At 27.2% G+C, this 21,318-nt stretch overlaps 1 protein-coding gene across 6 annotated transcripts in view; it reads left to right on the top strand.

Moving 5' to 3' along the window:
* The window catches only part of LOC107447574 (transmembrane protein 245), a 35,510-nt gene extending 14,960 nt beyond the window's left edge, over positions 1-20,550 (top strand). The window contains exons 8-15 of one of the 6 annotated variants that reach the window (XM_043041724.2): positions 762-821; positions 3,528-3,758; positions 5,293-5,415; positions 7,101-7,338; positions 9,877-10,051; positions 10,133-10,321; positions 14,985-15,063; positions 20,367-20,550. In XM_043041724.2, the coding sequence (XP_042897658.1) occupies positions 762-821; positions 3,528-3,758; positions 5,293-5,415; positions 7,101-7,338; positions 9,877-10,051; positions 10,133-10,321; positions 14,985-15,018 (1,050 nt within the window). In that variant the 3' untranslated portion in view covers positions 15,019-15,063; positions 20,367-20,550. Of the gene's footprint in view, positions 1-761; positions 822-3,527; positions 3,759-5,292; positions 5,416-7,100; positions 7,339-9,876; positions 10,052-10,132; positions 10,322-11,506; positions 13,285-14,984; positions 15,064-20,366 lie in introns of those variants that run through there. The other 5 variants (XM_071178732.1, XM_016062508.3, XM_016062507.4 and 2 more) reach the window with 5 other exon arrangements.
* Positions 20,551-21,318: the final 768 nt, after the last annotated feature.

Genomic DNA, 21,318 nt, shown 5'->3' with positions numbered 1-21,318 from the left:
ATATTCACGCGAGCTTAAAATCCAATGTCGTGATTCGTTTTTGCGGTTGTAATATCAAACATCGATTTTCCTATTTATAATAAGGAATTAGCTTTAAAAATTAGACAGTGGAATTCGCATTCGTGCTATTTAAAAATTATGCATCGTGATTCGTATTTACGTGATCTAAAAATTACACATCATGATTTGTATTTTCGCATTTTTTAAATTCGATATAGAGTTTCATATTCGCGTGGTTTAAGAGCCTCATTTCGGGATTCATATTCTCTTAATTTAAAATCATGCATGTGATTCATATTCTTTTAATTTGAAATCATGCATGTGATTCATATATACATATTCATTCATGAATTTCCTCTTTTTTACTTTCCAACTACTCTCATCCCTGTATATTCTTCCCATAAACTCTTTTGAAAATTCTTTTTCAAAGTTCAGAATGTTTGCTTTGTAAAACTGCAGTTTTTTTAATTTTTAATCATTGTTTGAGCTATTATGTTCTAAATAAATGTATGAATTTATTGGATGGATCTAGTTATGCATGTATATAACTAGATTTATTTAATAATTTTAGATTTTAAAAAATTTTACTTCACAAATAATCATTTATTTGTTTATTTTATTTTTAAATATTTATTTAAAATTAATTGCATGCATTTTTCTTATTGAAATCCCTTTTTATTATATTGCTTGCTTATATTTTGTTGTAGTTTTTTTTTTTTTTTATTGACTGAGTTTTTACTGGGGTATTTTCTTTAATTAAGGTAAGAAAAGGAAAAAAAGGCAGCCAACCAGTCGAGGGAAAGGTCCACTTTTCGTCTCTAGTGTAATATCAATTAAAACATTTTTGTTTATTGTTTAGAATATAAAATTATTTTTAATAGTTTTTTTTCTGCTAGTGTGAAAGTAAAAGTGATTCAAATTGATTGAATATATAACTTCATAGCAAAATTTAAATATGAATTTAATCCAGGCACAAGTTTGATTTATTTAATTTTCATGATTTTTGTAGATTATCTATCTGTTTTTACTTCATCAACAATGTATTTAAAACATTCACCTTCATAAAGCATGGGGATTTTTTTTTCAAAGTTGAGTAGTTAATAAACTGTGCAATTTAATTTTTTGTATTCCAATTTTCCATTCTTGTTTTAAAATTGCAAATATGCATACCATAAAAGAATTTTACAAACCGTAATTAAACAAAAACTGAATGTGTGCAATAGAAATATGCTGGAGATACTGAGTACCACTAACTTGTTGTTTTTGTGTCTAAGAAACGTCTCATTAAAACAATGACATTAGATGTTCAGCCAATTTTGGTGTCTAATCGATAACTAAGGTAAAATTCCATATAAAAAACATTAATATTTTGCCTTTATAAGAAAAATTAATTTTCATTTCATTCCTTCTAATTGTAAAGGTGTAAAAAAGTAATACTTTCAAATATGTGTCAAGCAAATTAAAAATATAAATTGTTCATTTCAAATTATAAAATTATTGTTCTATAATGAATGAAGTCAATTGATTCTTAAGCAATTCTCTTTCCTTTTTCCATAGTTTTGAAGTGGAGTAGTTTTTACTTACTATAATTAGTGAAAAATGTATTATAATAAAAACTTTTCTTTTGTTTTTAGCAGGATATACAAAATTCTAAAGCTATAATTTATTTACTATAACTTCAAATTTATCACCATTTCTTTTCATATAAAATGAAACTTTTTTATCAGAAAAATATTTATATTAATTTTCAAGCAAATTCAATACTAAATTTTTATGTCATTAAAATTCTGAAAAGAAAAATCACAAAAAGATAGTTGAAAACAAATGTTTACTATAGTATAATTTCTATTTAATTATGTATTATAAAATATGGATTTCTTTTACATGTGTGTGTGTTTTCATTTAAGTAGACTTTTAATTGCCTATTCCAGTGATTATACTGCTTTTTTTAGGACGTGTAACCAAAGAGTATACCAGCTTTTGTTTATTGAACAAGTTTTGCGAGTTTTTTGTTTATTCAAAGCAGTTTTTCTTACTTTCCTTATAATGTAGAATTACAAGTTATTTATAAATTCTTACGATCAATTTGATTCACATTTTACTTCACTTAAAAAGTTTACATTTCTGGTTAAAGTAATTTTTTGTAAACATTTTTGCATTATAAAAATTAAATATAACTCTTAATTCATATTTTCATTATAAATGAATAGTTGTTTAATTAATTATCCAAAAAAATGTGCAAACTATAAAATTATGTTATTAATTTCAAAAACAAATATCAAAATTTATTTGCATTTCATAAATGGAGATACAAATTTTTGTGTCATAATGCTTTAAGGAAAAGGAAAATTGCAATGGGTCTCAAAGTTGCAAACCATGCTTAATTTGTAGTTTGACGAAAATTCTTGCAGATTTTTCTTATTACAATTTAGATTACAATAGGTTTGATAATATCTTCTAAAAAGTTTTTTTTAACAAGTTTGCCGCTGAACTTTTTTTTAGGCATTATAATTCTGATAAAGAATAAGAATTGTTCAAAGTGGTTGTAGTCTATAAAATTGCAATGTTGGCAACCTTTTTGTGCAATTTTTGTGATTTTCATTTGCACATACTTCTCTTTCTAGCATTGTACTACATGCTCTTTTATTGTGTCATAAATTTGTTGTTCTTTTTGTGAGATATTTTTAAACTATACTTCATACCAAAATCTGATTTTGTTTGGTTGCTGATGACAGAAAAAATTTATTTTTACACAACAAAGATGCTTTGCAATTTCATATGAAATTGCAGTTTCTATTCATCTTGTCTTTTTCTGTTTAGCAGGTTGTACCCATTATTGAATAATGCTTAATAGACCTTCAATTGTGACAACATTACAACTTATTATTCAGTTTCTTTTCACCTTAGTCCATGAGAAGAAATCTAGCAACACTGAAAAGAAAGTTAATTAATGTTGTGTATTTGTACAGTAGAAACACTACAATTAATATTTTGCTGTCTTTGTCATGCATTTATTTAATTCTATTTATTTTTAATCATTGTTATAATTACATTTATAATTCTGAAGTTAAGAGTTTTTTGTTCCATATAATTATTGGATTGTTTGAGTTAAGATTATACAAAACCTGTTTTATAAATGCATAAAATTATTCTGCAATTTTTATTTCGATAACATAAACAAATCATCAACATCTAGTTAAGTTTACTATTGTGGCGAAAGCTTGTGTACCTTAGGTTGAGATGTTTTGCTTTTTTGTTGTGCTTTGAAAAAAATATTTGCATTTTTGCATGCTCAAACATTAGAGAAGAAACTATAAATATTTCACTGTGGTTGTACCTCTACTTATGAAATGTCCTTTATTAATTTTATTGTGAATCAGGATTTTGTTTTTCTTTATCTTGAAAAATAATGTTAAAATGGTTCAGGTCATAGAAGTACTATTGTTTTATGTTTAACTGTCTCTGATAATTCTACACATTTAATCTTTTAACGTCAAATATTCCTACAGAGTGTTCAATCATTTTAGGTACGTCGCATTATTGATGACAAAAATGAAGAACGTGCTGCAGAATTAGAGAAACAAATTTTAGAAATATTTGATAAAGTTTATGAGTTATGGCATTCTAGAAATGAAAACAGTACTTCGCCAAACTTTGAACATGTGGCGTCTTTCGATTCTTTGGTTGATGGTTTCAAAACTCTGAATATGGACTTGATCGTTAATTTTGTTAAAGAAAATATTGGTACCTTCCTTTCAGTAAGTTTGCTTTTTTTAAATTTTGTATCTTTTAATTAAATATTTAATTGCCAAACTATATATTTATTGGTATCAATCTAGAACTTAATTGTGTTTTAACATTTTTACTACAAGTTTTGTCCTAAATAAAATAAATTTCAATAGAAAAAGTTTTTTATTTTCGGACACCAATTAGATAACTGCCTGCTAATTATTTGTATTTTTCTCCTAATTTATTTTTAAGACGTTTTTCATATATTTTTCTTTTTATATTTTTAACGATTTTTCAGAACTATGAGCATGTAAATAACTAAATCATTTTAAGTAAGGAAAATCAATCTTCACAATTAAAACTTTTTTTTAAAAAAATATGTCTAACTTATTAGAATTTATTATTACACACTGATAAAGTTTCATGTTCTTAAAACAAAAAGCGGATATTTTTTTTGATGCAATTAAGTTTCAGAGCATAAATTATGAGTTACTTTCAAATAAAGTATAACATAAATAATGATATAAACTTTCATATGCACCATTCCTTAAAATATTTTGTAAAAATACCTTTTGTTTGAATACATTAATACTAATATAAAAAATTTCAAATGAGGAATGTATAGATGTCTATTTTCAGAGTTAGGATAATCAGTTGTTATATCTATCAGTTGATATAGTTATTGCTGAAACATAGTCATTATTTTTTTATTATTGATTTTATGAAAATGATGGGCATTTAACTTAACAATAAAGCATTCCTCTAGGAACCATGGCTTGTTGAGAAATATAAAATCTGTGTCACATCAAATTCAGTAGAAATCTACCTATGAAGTTATGAGTTTTTTTATAATATTTCATGTGCACTAAAAGTGGCAAACCTTTTAATAAAATTTAATCATCTCAAATCAAAATTTTGTATTTCAGAACCAATGTTTTATTTAGAAGATGTTCTGTTATCAGCTTCTGTACTTAGTACTTTTGGATTCCTTGTCCAAAAAATGTTGGACTAGGATATCAGGATAAGGATATTATTGTTAATATCAAGAGCCATCAAACTTTTTCGATCATTGAGTTTCAATATATGTAGTGAATAAATTAATTAACTGTTTAGATCCAATCAACCCCTAGCTACATGATATCAATCAGTTAGATTACCCCTGATTTATGTAAACAGTATTACATGCAATATTTAATGATAAATTTCAGGTATGAAAAAAAATATATAACAAATCCCAACATTGAAACTAAATCAATTAAAACTTACCTTAAAATTTGAAACCCAAAATGGAAAATTTTCTAGTTCTTATTTATTTTACATAATTAAAATTTTTTGTAATTATTTTTGGTTTCATCTGAGAGATAAACTAGTTTTTATGATTTGGACTACATTCTTATATAAGTTGATAGATTTCGATCACATTTTCTCCCCTCTCTTCCTCAAACATTTGCGACATCCAATATGTTGGTTATTCTTTTGAACAAAAGGTTTAAAATTCTTTGTTATAAGCAAGAATTACAGACTATTTTTTATCATTATTTTTAAATAAAAATGTTATTTTAGGTTTTAGAATCAGTCTGGCTGATACTTAAAGGCAATATAACCTTAGCATTTAGTGCAATAACGGCAATCATTTCTCTCTTGTTTGGAGGTGGAACAGCTGTTCTAAATTTTGTTTTGAACTTTGTAAGTATTTATTTTAATATTTTTTTAAAATAATGCTATTGTTAAACTTATTAACTAACACATAAACTATTATGTAAACTTATTGAGTGTAATTCTTCTTTTTTTTTCCTTTTGTAAGCTTTCATTTTTTAAACTTTGGAGATCAAACATCCTATTAAGTATTACTATGTGATTTAACCTTTTCATGTAAAAAACTAGTTTTGGATGCCTCAGAGGGAAGATAACTTGCAGGAAACTAGGCAAACAATCTGTGTCTAGATTAACAGAATCAACAATGATTTAAATTTGATTTGGGGAAATTGGAATAGAAAGACATTTAAAAAAAAATATTCATTTATTAAACCACATTAAGTATATCCAAAAACTATTTACAATCTCTTCAAAACAAATGCCAATCTTCATCATTCTAAGAAAAAGAATAAAATAAAAATTAAATTCAGACGCAACATTTTTAATATCGTCGTTGCATGCTTTTCTCATTTCATTATTTTCCTTGCTTTTGTCAGCCTCGCCAGATTTTATTCTTACAAGTCCTGACAATGACTAAACCAAAAAGAGAATAGTATTTGTTATACATTATCTGCCATTTAATACGATCATATGTTAATTAAAGATTTTAATTACATAAACTGAATTTAAAATATAATTCCACGTGCATGTAATTCCACAAACTAAATATCCGCTAAACATTGGGAATGAGAGAGTATTTTCTTACTTCTTCTAGACTGATTTGACCATCCAACTAAAAGTCTCTATCGCACTCTTGAAAAATTTTAATTATTGACCAAATTTTTTTAATTCCAATATCTGACCGTTGTGAGTCTGGTAACTGAAAAAATTTATTAGTGTTATCATATGTAAATTACGCTTTTCTTGGAAATTAGATGACAATAAGAGGCTGATTCTATTGGTGAACTTAGATGTGCCCCCCCCCCTGTAATATTTGTGAGTGCCCTATCCTAAACTTACCATAAAACATTTTAAATTTTTATAAGAAACAGAAACACTATGGAGAAGAGATATTCTGGTATTTATAATCATAATTTTAATTTAAGATAATAAATATCATAACATAGTTTTGATGGAAATTCACTAAATTGAAACTTTGTGTACCCATACCTCATTGAACTGAAAATAACTCACTATCTTACAATAATAATATTCTAAGTTTAGTTAAAGGTTAGCATTATTTATAAAATAAATTGGGAAAATATCTTATGAGTAATATTATGTCTCATATGAGTATATTTTCTAGAGATGCCCCCTCCTGCACCCCTCTTCCGTACCGCAGGGTTTGTGAGTGAGTTATAGAACCAGTTATTATAGAAACCAGTGAAAACTTTATCATAAAATTGAAATCACATTATATGAAATGTATAATTAAATTTAATTTTCTTAAAGATATAAATTATATTAAAAAGTGCATTATCATTTTAAATTCAATTAGATTTATCTATGTGATAATGTACAAAAAATACTTTAAAAAAAAGTATAATTAAGTTTTAAAAAAAAGTAATAAAAAAGATAAAATGTCTAAAAATGCAAATGACAGTAAAATCCAGACTTTAGTAGTTTTATTGGCTAATTATGTTATAGTTACGATAGGTATAACATTAATTATTATTGGATAATAGTTACAATAGGTAAAATATTTATGTGTAGTGTAACAAAGTTACTTTTTTTAGGTTGTGTTTTCTACTTCACTATTTTATTTACTCTGTGCTAGTGGCAATCAATATAAACCTGTAGAAGCATGCAGTAATTTACTTCCAACAGTGGGAAGTGGAGCACAATTTGGAAGAGCTGTAGAAGAAGCTATAAATGGTGTTTTTGCAGCTTCATTTAAAATGGCTGCATTTTATGGTTTATACACATGGTTCATCCATACCTTGTTTGATGTCAAAATAGTTTATATTCCATCTGGTAAGTGTTAACACAGTATATAAGTACATCACAGAATTATAAGTAGAACACAGTTTATGAGAGTTATAAGTAGTACAACACAATTAATACTGTGAGATATTAATTATGCTGTACTTATAATATATTTTTATTGTGCTTATGTAAAATTTCAAAAAATAAACATGTATTTACCATATGCATTTACCTGAAATATCCTTGTGCTACGTGTTGCTTGTAAATTTTAAGCACAATTGAATTGTACATGTAAATAGAATCTCAAAATTGAAAAAAAGTTTAAATTTAGCACTTTGTGCTATAAAATGTTGCAAACAAAATTATCAAAACAGTGGGGCAATAAACTATTTCGGGTTTTAAATATAGAATGCTACACACAAAAAAACATGTTTTGATTGTTGAGTAATAGTTTGGACATAGTTAAGTCATTCTTTGATTGTGTAATTTGCAGTTTTATTTTACCAAACAGAATTTGATACCAATTGATCATAAGATCAATTATCAACAGAGAATTAAATCATAAGATCTAATACTATAAGGCCCTTTGTCTTTTCTTTTTCAACAAAATTTAAGGTTTAAATTGACAAATTTATAACCACCCATGTCTTAAAGGAAAACACTGAGAGCTGTATCAACAAAATTTATCCACATTTCTGTAAAATGAGAATTTAAAATATCAACAAAAGAGTTTATATGGGTCTTTAAAACTCAAGAAGCCATTTATGCAATATAATCTTATATACATAACCAATACAGTATACTTTATGAATTTAACTTACAAATTTCAATTATAAACTTATACTTTTTCATCAAAATTACTTCCCAGATAAATTTTAGAGCCCCCTTTATGTAGGATTTCTTCCTAATGATGATAGTCTTTGAGCTGAACTTTTTTTATCTTAAAATTTTACTGTTACACAAAGAAAAAAAATAAATCTCTTCAGTAATTTTGTTTCAAACATTTAATTTTTTCTTTCTCATTTGCACTTTAGGATTTTTTAACGAACTGTGTATACATTAAAAACATTAATAAACTACTGTACATGTTATTGATAAAGTCCTTTGAGAGCAGACTGGTATAAACATTTTGAAACTTCAAAAAAATATTATAAAATATTACAATACAAATATTAAAGAGCTGAATAAATTTAATTAAATATTAATAGGATAAATTAAAAATTAATTAAGTCCCTTAAGTGGTATAAATTGTGATGCTCTAATTATACGAATTTCATTATTCATCTATTTGTAGGGTGCCATTCAGGCAAAAATAGAGGCCGTTAAGGTCTTTTCACAAAATTTATACCTGTTATTTCAAAAAATCCCAATTTATAAAAATATCCCCTTTAAAAAATTTAATCTGTAAAAACTTTTTTTTCTCAATGTTTCATTTTATAAAAATATTAGTATTTTTAGTATTCTACCCAGTTGTTGCTTCTACTTTAAATACTTATGATATTAAACATAATATTATACAGTGAATGCTAAAGTTTAATATTTTGCTTAGTAAATTTTCTCTAAATATTTCTCATTTTTGTAAAAATAGTTTTGTTCTCACAAAGTGAGCCCTAAAAGTACTGATTAGGCACTTTTTCGATTCAGTCGATTTTTAGTAAACTTTCCTTTGGGTTCATGATATAAAGTACTCTTTCTAGCGCAACAAAGCACTATATTTTTGGGCATGAAACATTTGATTTTGGAAGCTTGCTTTTGTCAAAGATTGAAAAAATATTTTTGGAACAGTGAGAAATAACTGGTTGTGATTGTTAAATAGTTCCTCAATTCACTTAAGCTGTTATTCCAGATTCACTTCTTCTTAATTTAGATTGAAAAACACAGTGAAAGTATTCAATTTTGTTTGAATGGTAGTAAAATTTGTGTTCAAGTTAACTTTAAGTAATTAGAAATTATAATATATATTAATCTTGCATAAATATATATGTATATATTTTTTTTGCAAACAGATCAAGTTTATCAAACTGTCTTAAATATATATATATGTAACATAAAAAGCTTCAACTAATTTTTTTATGTTATTCCTTTATCTCAATCTTTTTCTATATTTATTATTCTAAACTAAACGCTCTTACTCACACTTTAATATTAACATCCTGTCTTTTACTCTATTGTCGGCTTCAAGTTATGCATTAATTAATATTTTTGATTTCTCCCTTTCATGGAATTGTGAGGAAGACTTTTTCTTTCGACCTATTTCATGAACCAATTATAATTATTAAGATTTCCCTTATTCCCTAAAATGAAAAATTTTACGGATTTTTTTAAAAAATTTTCTCTCAATTCTATTGAGGAGCACTTCTGTTTTGTGTCACTTGGATGATTGTTCACTCTCTAATAATCATTAAATAAATATTCTGCCCTCTTCCCCTGCTTAAGACTTGTTTTTATCCTTCCTCTCTGCAACGACTTTATATATATATATTAATTTGTAACACAGATCATCAGACCATAACCGATCCACGAGTCATAGTTTTTCCCATACTTAGAATATATGTACAGTAACAATTTATTCATTACTCATTCTAGTCCTTGCTGCTATTCTTGGTGCTGTTCCATTTCTTGGAGCCTATTGGGCTTGCCTTCCTGCTGTTTTAGAGCTATGGCTTGTCAATGGTCAGATTATTACAGCAGTTGTCATGCTTGTTGTTCAACTTGTACCAACATCTTTTGTGGATAGTGCTGTTTATAGTGAAATTAAAGGGTAAAATGAAACTTATGATAATTAAATACTTAAGTTCTAATTTTCTATTTTACTTAATATGCTAAACATTTCATTCTTTAGAGGTGGACATCCCTACTTAACGGGCTTGGCAATAGCTGGCGGAGTATTCTGCTTAGGTTTTGAAGGAGCTCTCTTTGGCCCTATGCTTCTCTGTGTTCTTTATGTGGCTATGCATATGTATGGAGCTGTGATAAAACCTGGTTCAATGGATGAATCACGAAGAATGAGCAAAGCGTTCTCATTAAAAAGGTATCTTATATTTCTTTCTTAACTATTTTTATGAATAAATTCTTTGTTTGAAAGTACCTATGCATGGAAATAATAGGATAATGATAACTAAAAATGGATTGTAAATTCCATTGATAATAAGCTAGTAATACTATAAGGATAAATAATTATTTAGAATCATTTAGGGGTAAATATAATAATATTTATTTACTAAAAGTATAATTGCATTCATTTACTACAAGTATAATTGCATTTATTTACTTAGTTTGGTATTTTTGTATGACTTTTGCTTTTAAATATAATAAATGTATTTGGTTTTGCTTTTAAAAAAACTTTTTTTTTAATGTGCCTGTATTCCTTTCTTTAATTTTTAGGTTTTTTTTTTTTTTTATTAAACATTTTTTAATGTATTCTTTATTGAATATATTTCTTAACATATATTTATATTTAAAAGTGCTTTGGAGATTTCTGGCTAAATTGTATAGTGATATAGAACTTAATTAAACCTTCAGTTGTATGGGTTAAAAAATTAAATACGTATTGTTATAACTTCCTAGTTTAAAGGGTTGCCCTAGAACAGTGTTTCCCAAAGTGTGGTACACATACCCCCAGGGGTACGGGAGCAGTTTAGCGGGGGTACGTGTTCTTATGCAAAATATCTTGCAACAAACGAAAATTTCAAAATATTTTATTTAAAAATAAAGCTAGCCATGAAAATTTACGACCACGTATTCTTCTATTGGCTATTTTTTGTAAAATTAACAGTTAATAATTAGTGATATCAACAGTCAGTTGTGATTTTTAACTTTTGTGCAAGTAGTAAAAAATGCATTAATTTTTTTATTAGTGGTACACAGCGTTATGAAAAATTTAGAAAGGGTACACAAAAGTCATAAGTTTGGGAAACACTGCCCTAGAAAGATTAATTGTCAACTTCTAGGTAATGCATGGTTCCAATTATCAATTTGGGATTTATCAGTCTTCTTAAAACATTAATTAAAAAATTAGGGTTTATCTAATTTTATAGTTAATATTTTATTTTGTTTTGTTTAGCCTATCTTTTTCCTTTTTTCCATTAATATTCAGAATTATATGCAGCTTCTCAAAACACTCATCTTTTTATCTTACAATTTGGTCAAAATGGTCTTTAAGTATCTTCTGTGTGCCTGCCTCAATGGATAGATAACTTTTATTTTCTTTGTTTAGGATGTTTACTATTGAATGATTCTTTGGTGACATTTATTTTTTATAATCTGAGGTGAAGAGGGCTCTTTCGAGAATAAATAAATGCTGAATTCCACTTGCATGCTCTGATTAACAATTTTGTTTTGTATATTTTTAGAGTGGCTTTTATTTTGGTTGTGTATTTTTTATTCACTTTTATTGAAATGATTTGGTTACGTTTTGTTTTTGTTTAATGCTTATTTGAAATTTTGTGTTTTTCAGTTTAAGTTTAAGATAATCAATTTACTGATCACTTTAATTTTTTAATGCTTTTATGTTTATATTTTAATGATCTCTTATAATTTATTGTTTCTGCTTATTTTTATATGGTTTTGAAAACTTACATACATATATAACATAAAAAGCAATTATTAACTTCAAATTTTAAATGAAATGCTAATGTGTTTATAAATTACCTTTGACTAAAGAAAATATTTCTACTCAAGTCAAATTGAGCTCTTTATATAATATGGTACTATTTTTTTAAGTTTTAAAATAAAAGAAAGGATTTTAAAATTATCACCTTTAATATTAGAAATCACATGTTTTCTTTTTGTATTTACTGTGATATTTAATGTTTTATTTCCAAATTTAATTGTGCCTCATAGAGTAATCATCAATTCAGTAAAATATTATATTATGTTGATTGATTGTCTATTTAAAATTCCATTGTATTTCTATAGATTTAACAAACGAAAAAATTATCTATTATAGATTAATTATTCCTTTATATTTGATGTTTATTGTAGTAGGCATTATATTTTGCATGTGAGCTAAAGAAGTATGAATTGCCCTAATTTAAAGTAATGAATAATTAAGAAATCTATCGCAAATATTATTCTTTAAAATACTCTTATTTTAATGGGATGATTATTAATTTATATTTTTTTTTGTAAATAAATAATTTATAATCAACTGTAATAATGTAAAGTAGGATATTTGATTATATTTGCTTTTGAAGTTTTTAAAAAATTGGTATTTATCTTTGGAAAATATTGCTATGTATTTTGAACCATCTTATAAAAAAAACTTAGTTTTTATTGTTCGTAAACATTTATAATTAATAGTTTGATGTGTTTGTGTCACTCAATTTAACACAATAATGCTATTGCTTATTTTTATACATGTCTATTGCTATATTTTATTACGTAAGGCTATTTCTATTTTTAGTTCATTGGATAGCTTTTTGTTTGACAATTTTTATTACAATGTATATAACTTAAATGTTAAATAATGACTTTACTTTTGTTACATTTCCTTTGCTTTATATATTCATTTATTGATTCTTGTTTAAATTGTGTTATTTGGTCTCATTTTTAGTTGTCATTTTATCAGAATTAATAGATTTGTAATCAAAATGCCAAATATTTTCTTTTATAGAACTATTGTTATTTGATTCTTTTTTTATATATAATTACATTTATTTTTATGAATCGATATCTTTTATCTTACGTTAAATAACTTTATTTTTAAAAGTGAAGGAATGACTGTTTATTTTTATAATCTTTTTTATTTAATTTTAAATTGAATTTTTCTAAAAAAGCAAGTAGTTTTTTAAAAAGTTATCATGGTTTTTTATTTTAGTAAACACTTTAAACTTATTGTCAAGGGATAATTTATTTGATTTCTTCTTACATTTATTATATTATCTACACTTACATTTATTAACATCCATTTTATATTATTTCTTTTTAAGAGAATGAGTGTAAATTAATAACTTTTAATAGCTGTTATAGAAATAAAGCAATATGTTATGCAGATTTTCAAAACCATTTATTTAAAAATTAAATTTGGCTTCAATTTTAACAGAAAAATTGTATCTTATGACTACTTCAAACTTAACCTTATGATTGTAATCAATTTAGCGAAGAAAGATGAGATACTATTCTATGCACTGGTAGGCTTAGGATTATGACTTCATTATCCTTTCATGCTCTTCCTTAGGAAGAACTGAATTGGATCTGAACACTCACTAGATGACAGTACTGTAGCATGCATTTCTGTCCGCTAACTGATTTCCTACATGATGAATTCTAGCGCATAGCATCTGACTCACTAAATTTGATAGCAGGACTGCAATAACTCGTCCTCACATTTCATCTATTATTATATTTTACTAACTCTTTTATTTAAAAAAGGAGTATTGGAGTAAAAACTTCAGAAAGAAATTTAATTTTTTATGGCTGAATGACTTAGGCTAAGATAATTCACCAGAGAGACTGAGAACGTTAAAGCACTACTCTTCAGATTTGGGGTACTGTCCTCTAGGAATGAGTTCAAGTTCGCTTTTGAAAATCCGAACCCAAAGAATTTTATTCCTAGCCCACTCAAACGCTAAACACATAGGATTAGAGACTGAGATTACCCAAGATACACTTCGGATAAAGACCAAACTTTGCAGTCTCGCCACCCAGTCTTTGATATCTAAATAAAGAAATTAGTCATTGTAACCTTTTTAGCACTAACATTTAAAACAAAAAGCGAGGAGAGAAATCTGGAATTGAATGTGAAAGAGAAATGTCGAAAAGGAATTGTCAACAACAGAAGACATCCAAGTTTTTTGTTGTCAGTAAAAATCAGAACCCTTCGTTGTAAACCGTTAAATTTAAGAATTTATGTTTATTTAAATCTGCTTCATCTACTGCATTATGTAAGAATATATTTTTCAGTGTAGTAAACACTTATATATTAAATAAAAACAACATGACTTTAGTAAAAACAAAGTGTACCATTTAGGAGCAGAATTTTTTTTTTATCTAAGATTTTCTGAAAATTATTAATGCTTACAATTTCTTATTTCATAATGTTTTAATTTTATTTAGTCTGTCATATTTTTTCAAGCCTCTAAAAAATGTTTATGAAAATTATATAATGAGTCCGAAATCGAAACCTTTTTTCAGTAAATGAGATATGCCCGTGTCGGGCCCAAGTTCTGACCTGAGCCTATCTCATTTCTACTGTTCTCTCTGTCTCTGGATGCTCTTTAATCTAATTAATTCTTTCAGATATTGTTTTTTAATTTTATTTCTGCATTATTTTTGGAAAATAATGTGTGTTTTGAATAAATTTGGGGAATAAATTTAATTCTTCAAATGTCAAAATACTTGGACAATAATGGGAAAAATTGCTTGCCTATCAGAGTTCAAGATCAACAATTTAAGAGTTTTGTAATAAATATTAATCCTCCTTTTTCTTTTTTCATTTATAATGTCCTTTCCTAGTATATTTTTTAAAAAAATTGAAGAAAAAAGCTGAATTTAAAAGAAGAAATACAGTTGAATCTGTACTTAAAATGTATAACAAAAAACATTTTGTTTATCTTTGATTTTGCAATTTGAAATTAATTCTACTAACTTGATTTCAATTAAAAAACCGTTTTGGATCTTATTATAAAATTCAATTTTATATCTCTAAGAAAACAATTTCAGTACAACATTCAAATTTATTTATTTTCCTACAGAAAAGAAATACAGAGAAATCTGGTCTCATGTTAAGCATTGCAATGCATTCCAAATAGCAATAGCAGTGTATCATAATCAGTGAGTTCTTGATTCTGTTTGCACTAAAATTGTATTTTAAGCTTTGCACGCTACATATTTTTTAATATAAGGCTTAATAAACTTTATTAAAAAGCTTCACTGCCTTATGATGTATAATAAATACACAATGGATAGCGAAATGACAGTATTATTGAAAAATGCAAAATGGAATTCCTCACATTAAAAGCTTTCATTGTATCACATTCTATTAACAATCAATAATGAAAAAAGTGTTCCATAATGACTGCCCTAAATATATGTTAGGTTGCTATGTATGAAATGTTGGATTATGCTTACATCTCTTTTCAAAAGCTATTTATTTATTCAAAATGTGCTCCATTTAAAGGGCGGTGCCAATAGGGGGTCAGGGGCAATTGCACCCCTGTCATGTGTCGTTTTGCCCTTCTATCAGGATGAACTTAAAAAATCGTCAAGAAAATGCTACTGTTTTGCAAAAAAAAAATTATTATATTCTTTTAAAAAAACTTTTTTTTTTCTTTTGTAAATGAGAATACACTAAAAACATAAAGACGAAAATGTGTTCTTTTTTACTTACTCTTTACCACCAACTTTTTGGGCATCTTTTTCTCAGAAAATTCTGAAGGCCAAGTCTTTAGTTTGTGTCCATGTGGGAAGTTATTCAATATCCCTGAGGGATAGGGGAAGACGAGAAGACAGTCCTGACCCCATCGTCCTCACGTGGCCATACTTTTCGAGACTGTCTATAATGCATGCACACTCTCTCCACATTCAGTAAAGAAAAGAATTTTAAAAAATGTCACACCATTCAATGTTAAAGAATTCCATTCTTAAATTATTTGGAAGAAATGAAGTAGTAAGTTTGTTTTGTCTTTAATTTTTTCTTAATTTGCTCTTAATATAGTGTATATATTTATATATACTAATAAATTCAATTGTAATTGCTCATATCTGAGTTAAAATAGACTTGTAATATCTATATCTACCAAGTTGTCTTATGAGCAACAATAGGGAGGAGCACAATTATTCTTTAGTTAAAAACGCGCGTGCTATATCAACAGAAATAGTTTTCCTACTTATCAGGGAAATCCGTATATTTCTTTTAAAAAAAAACATTAGACAAATGGACTGACAAACCTCTGCTCTCGTTGGTAAAGTTCATCTTCCTGTCGAGAAAATGTTTGAAAAAATCTTATAAAGATAAGAATTTATTCTATCACGCCGAATTTTATATCTTTGTTTGTTTCTTGTATTATTCTTAACACCAATTTCTCTGAAATTGTGAGATAAATGATTTAGTCCTCATTTTTCAAAGACGGGACTTGGTTTGAATTGAATCTCCATGTTAATTTGTATACCGCTCTCTGTTTGCACTGACAACAGTTCCGACATACATTACCTCCAATGGTATAGGGATCATGTCATGGGTGAGAGTAATCTTGCCGTCGGGCTAACCGTGGGATATTTTCGTTTTTTTTCCTATTAATGTAAAGCAAATGTGATCTTGTTTCAATTCTGATGTCCTGCATGAAAGTGAATTTGTCCTAAAGCTTTACCAAGCTCTTTACCTTGTTCTCTAAGTTTGGTTCAAAAGTGCGAAACTATGGGTTTTAACAATAAAAGCAACAAATCATCTGTATGAATTAATACCAATAGTAAAATAAAGTAAATATCTCAAGTCATCAAATCAATTTAATTTATTAAATTTTTTATTATTATTTATTAACTTATTTTTGGTATATTGTAAATTTTATTTATTTGGAAAAAATTTTACATGAAATGGAAAGGAGAAAATAACTATTTCGAAATAACTTGTTTTAGTTTTGTAAGTGTACAGTGCGAAACAAAAAGATCACCCTAAATAACTTTTGATCTAAGGATCAGATCTTCACGCTCTGCTGTAGAATTTTGCAAAATATCTTCTTTTTCATGCTGTTTAGCCTGTAAAAACTCTTCTAAATGTTTAAGAAGAAGGAAAGTCAGTTGGTCAAAGAAGCATTTAATAAACTTATTCACCAGATATTTACTTAAAGGTCCGACATTTCATACGCACCAATCGAATATATTTTAAGAATCTTTAACAAAAATAAAATCAAAAAATACGCACGTTACGGACTGCAATCCAAGGAACCCTATCGGAATCAAAGTATTACTGTTGAGAAAGGCTGGTCAGACAATATCAAAACCAAAATTATAAACTTTCATAAAATGAGAAAGGAGATTGACTAACAAATATTTGAATTTCCAAGTTTCATCAGGTATTTATACTGGATTTGATATTTTTTTCCAGCCCTCCTCCCTAATAATTTAACAGATTTCACATCTTTTCTGTACCTTCCTTTATTTATATCCGTCGTTGAACAGCCAACCCAATTTTGGGTTTACAACTTCTAATGTTCAACTCCGTAGCCTTGTAATTTTGAACCAATCCAGAAGACAAGGAAACTCCTATGTCAGTACCTCCAGCGGTATTGATTTGTTCTGGGGACTTGGCGACTCGACAGATTTAACGTGCATCAGTCACCTAATTACTACACGGGGAGTCTTCGGTAGGCGTGGGATCGAACCCTTGGATATGGGCTCAGTCCCCTACCAACCAGGCTATCCCGGCTGTCTGAACCTTTATTGATTAAATTTCAATGCGCAATTCCTAATCTGAATGCTTCAGTTACTTCAAATTTTTAAAAGTATTTTAAAAATATATATTAAGGGCTCCTATTATGTAAACTATAAAGAATCGGTTATAAATTTGAACTTTTAAAAATAACCGAATTTGTTTATTCTATGTTTATAAAAACAAACGCAATAAAAAAAACGATCAAATTAGCAAACGCATAATGTATAAGAGACAATAGCTCTTAGTGTTAGCCTCTCTTACCCCTACCCTAACCTTTACCATTACCCGCTTACATTTATATAAAGAAAGTATTATTTATTTACTATTTTTCTTATTTTCAACAGAATCATCAACAGATGGCCGCACAAATCAAAGGTGAAAAAATAGCTTTCCATCGACATTTAAAAATTAATGAATTTGGTAGAAAGTATACATACTACAGCCTTATAAAGGGTTAACAAAAAATGAAGAGCTTATTAAGATCCTTATGAAATATGCGTAGCAATATTTGCTGGCAATATTTCCCCAATTTTAATTCATCACAGAAAGAAATAAGGAAAAACAAGAAGAATTAAAGGTCAGTTATGCATAAAAACAAAGACTAAAGAACTATAAAAAGTTAGCAAACTTCACTTAATTGTGCAACTCAGTCTCATTAGTTAATAAAATATTTGCCAAAAAAAAATAAGTTTCTATTAAGTATTTACAGGCATTTTAACAGTTTTTTTTAAGGAGAAGGGAAGTCATTTAAATAGATATATTACCCAGGTATCTGCCATTTTTTTTATCATGTCAAAGATAAGCCTTAACTCAGTTCTATGCTGTACCAGTTAGTGCTATCAAAAACTAACTAGTATGACTACTTTAATTTAAATTTTCTTGAAGAAACTAATTACTTTTAACGTAAAGAAAATTGCTAAAATTGACCAAATTTTAAGGGGGGACTATGTAAATATAATTTATTTACATCACTCCACCTAGGACAAATCTGCAGACCCAGCATCATAAATTTGCTGTCAGCCAGCTGTTGAAATGCCGAATCGACGGACGCTTACCGTTACCTCCTTTGTACAAAAATGAATGATTGGTCTACAGTTGAATCTGCAGTAAAGACCATTAGATATCCAGCACTTATCACAACACAAAGGAAAAGCAATTACGATTGGTGCCCAACACTTTTTGATACCTTGCCAAGAGATTGCCGTCCCTGAATTTTGGTTACGTATTTAGGGTCAGTAGTGACAATTTACTTTACCTGCTTGTTTAAATAAATTACTCATCTGACTTCTTTACATTTTCAACTGTTAAAAACAGATTTAAAAAAACTTTTGCTATACTTTGCCTTTCTTCGGATGCAATTCGTTACAGACTTTCTGTTTAACAGCTTATGAATAAACTGTTTAAAAAATTAAGGGACATTTACATTTTTTCAGTGTTTTTGACCCTAGAAAAAAATAATTATTAAAATGAGCATTTAAAAAAAATCCATTATTTCCTATTGAGAATATTTTTTAAAAAGGTTTTGCTGGAATTCATGCAAGTGATAAAAATAGTCACTAATAAATCTAAATGAATATACTTGGAACATGCCGTCTTAAGCTATGCACGTTTATTTATTTATTTGTCCGGTAAGAGATTTTTAAACAACTCCTGCGATTTTCTAGCACTCACAATTTAGGTTGAATTTATTAATTGAGCCTTTTTGTTCCATATAACATAAGCTTCAGTTTATTGAATGATTTTTTGAATTTCTCATATACATGCTTGGTATTTCATCCGCCACTGAATTATAAAATGTATTCATGTAAGTTACGTTTTCCTGAATATATCGTTCCCAAATCATTCTATGAATTGAAAAATTATTAACTCTTTCTCACTTAAGTGTTGCTTATGAGCAACGCAGATTTAATGGATCCTTCTAAACTTTGTTTTTGGTTTAAAGGCGATTCTATTTATTTTTTCTTATTTACCATGACAACGCCGCAGTTCTGTTAGCTACATTTTTTTTTATTGTAAGCAAACATTTTCTGGAAAATTACTTAGTATTATTAAGGAAATTAACTGAAAGTAAGTGTTTTTATTGCTGCTATTAAATTTTGTAAATTAGTAATTTTTTGTTTGTGGAAACTGTTTCAATAAAAAATATAGTTGTTTTATTTAGAGAAAAGAAAACAATAGCATCGAAGTTTTAAAAAAATTTTATTTTTGATTCCACTAAACACAAAAGTATTTAAAAAATGTTTCTAAAAAAATAATGAAATATTTCGGATTAATTATGATAGCCTAAGTATTAGTAATGATGAAAAGATATATTTTAAGTCATTTAAATGATAGTTATCATCAGCATTATTGTCATTTCTTAATAAGATATGTGATACGACGTTTTTTACTCATCTATTTATTATTACAAGTGTTTTTTTTTGTTTTTTTTTATGATTTAAATTTTTAATAATTTGATACTGTTCCTTTCATTGTTCCTCATTTTGCCGAAATCGTGGTTTATCTTTACTTTTAATAAGCATTTAAAACTATATTATAACTAACTATATTATTATTAATTTAGATATATAATTCTTGATGTAATTCTAAATTTTGTTTCGTGTTTCCATTCTAGACTACAATAAAATTGATCACAAATTGCTACAGTTATGTTTGTTCTTTTAATAAAAAATGCTTGATTTTTGCATTACATTTTTTTATTTCACAGAACCAATAGCGAGTGACAGGACTTCCTCAACAGGAAATTTTCTTTTTCCATTGCTGAAAGATTACAAATTTAGTGTCCTGCACTTTATTAATGCCTCGTTGTAAAATGCTATTTCCCCATTACATTTTATATTAAAATCTATATAATGTTGGTTTATGAATAAACTTTATTTCTAAGCTGTTAATGAGTCATTTTATTAAATAAAAAATAATTTCAAATTGGAAGACTATTGCAATATCTGAAATTTTTATATANTATTATATATTATTTCCAATGGCAAATTTATTGGAGAGTAGTTACAGCAAATTAAAGAAAGCGAAATACAATAAAAGATGGTAAACATAATGTAGTAACTTCCATTAATTCAAAAGGACTCTGGCTTCCCAATATCGCTCGGCCAGAGAAGACTTGCCCAAAGCAGGACAGTGCATAATATGGGTGGTATCCATTTCCTCTCCAAAGTTACAAAGTGTGCAGATGGGAGAAGGAGCAATGTTAATTCTGCTGAAGTGTTTAAGAAGACAGTCGTGTCCAGTGGCCAGGCGGAATTCTGCCACAAATATATATATATATCCAAACCTGATATATATATATCCAAACCTTAAGTATGTGGTGTATAAAATTTATTTGATTGGTGGTTGAAGTTTGAAGATGTTCTTTCGATTATCAAACAGGTGTTGATCTTACTCCACACGTCCGCATTCTTTAATAGTAAATCAATAGAGTTTTTCTCCGGCTTATTAATTTTCTATCTCCAACGTGCATTCATCTTTCTCTTAATTTTAGACAATAATAGTACCAATATACGATAAGGGTAGTCATTGCAGAACAGCCTGTTTATTTTTAGAAAAATTATAAAAAAGGATATCGAAAGAAATATACATAAGTCGCATATAAATATTTAAGCTCGAAAGAAAGAAAAATGCAGTCGCTCTTAAATCACAGGTGAGAA

Source organism: Parasteatoda tepidariorum, chromosome 1, assembly GCF_043381705.1.
Source record: "Parasteatoda tepidariorum isolate YZ-2023 chromosome 1, CAS_Ptep_4.0, whole genome shotgun sequence".
Classification (NCBI taxonomy): Eukaryota; Metazoa; Arthropoda; class Arachnida; order Araneae; family Theridiidae; genus Parasteatoda; species Parasteatoda tepidariorum.
The sequence above is the reverse complement of the archived record's forward strand: the minus strand, read 5'-3'. Positions and strand labels throughout refer to the sequence as shown.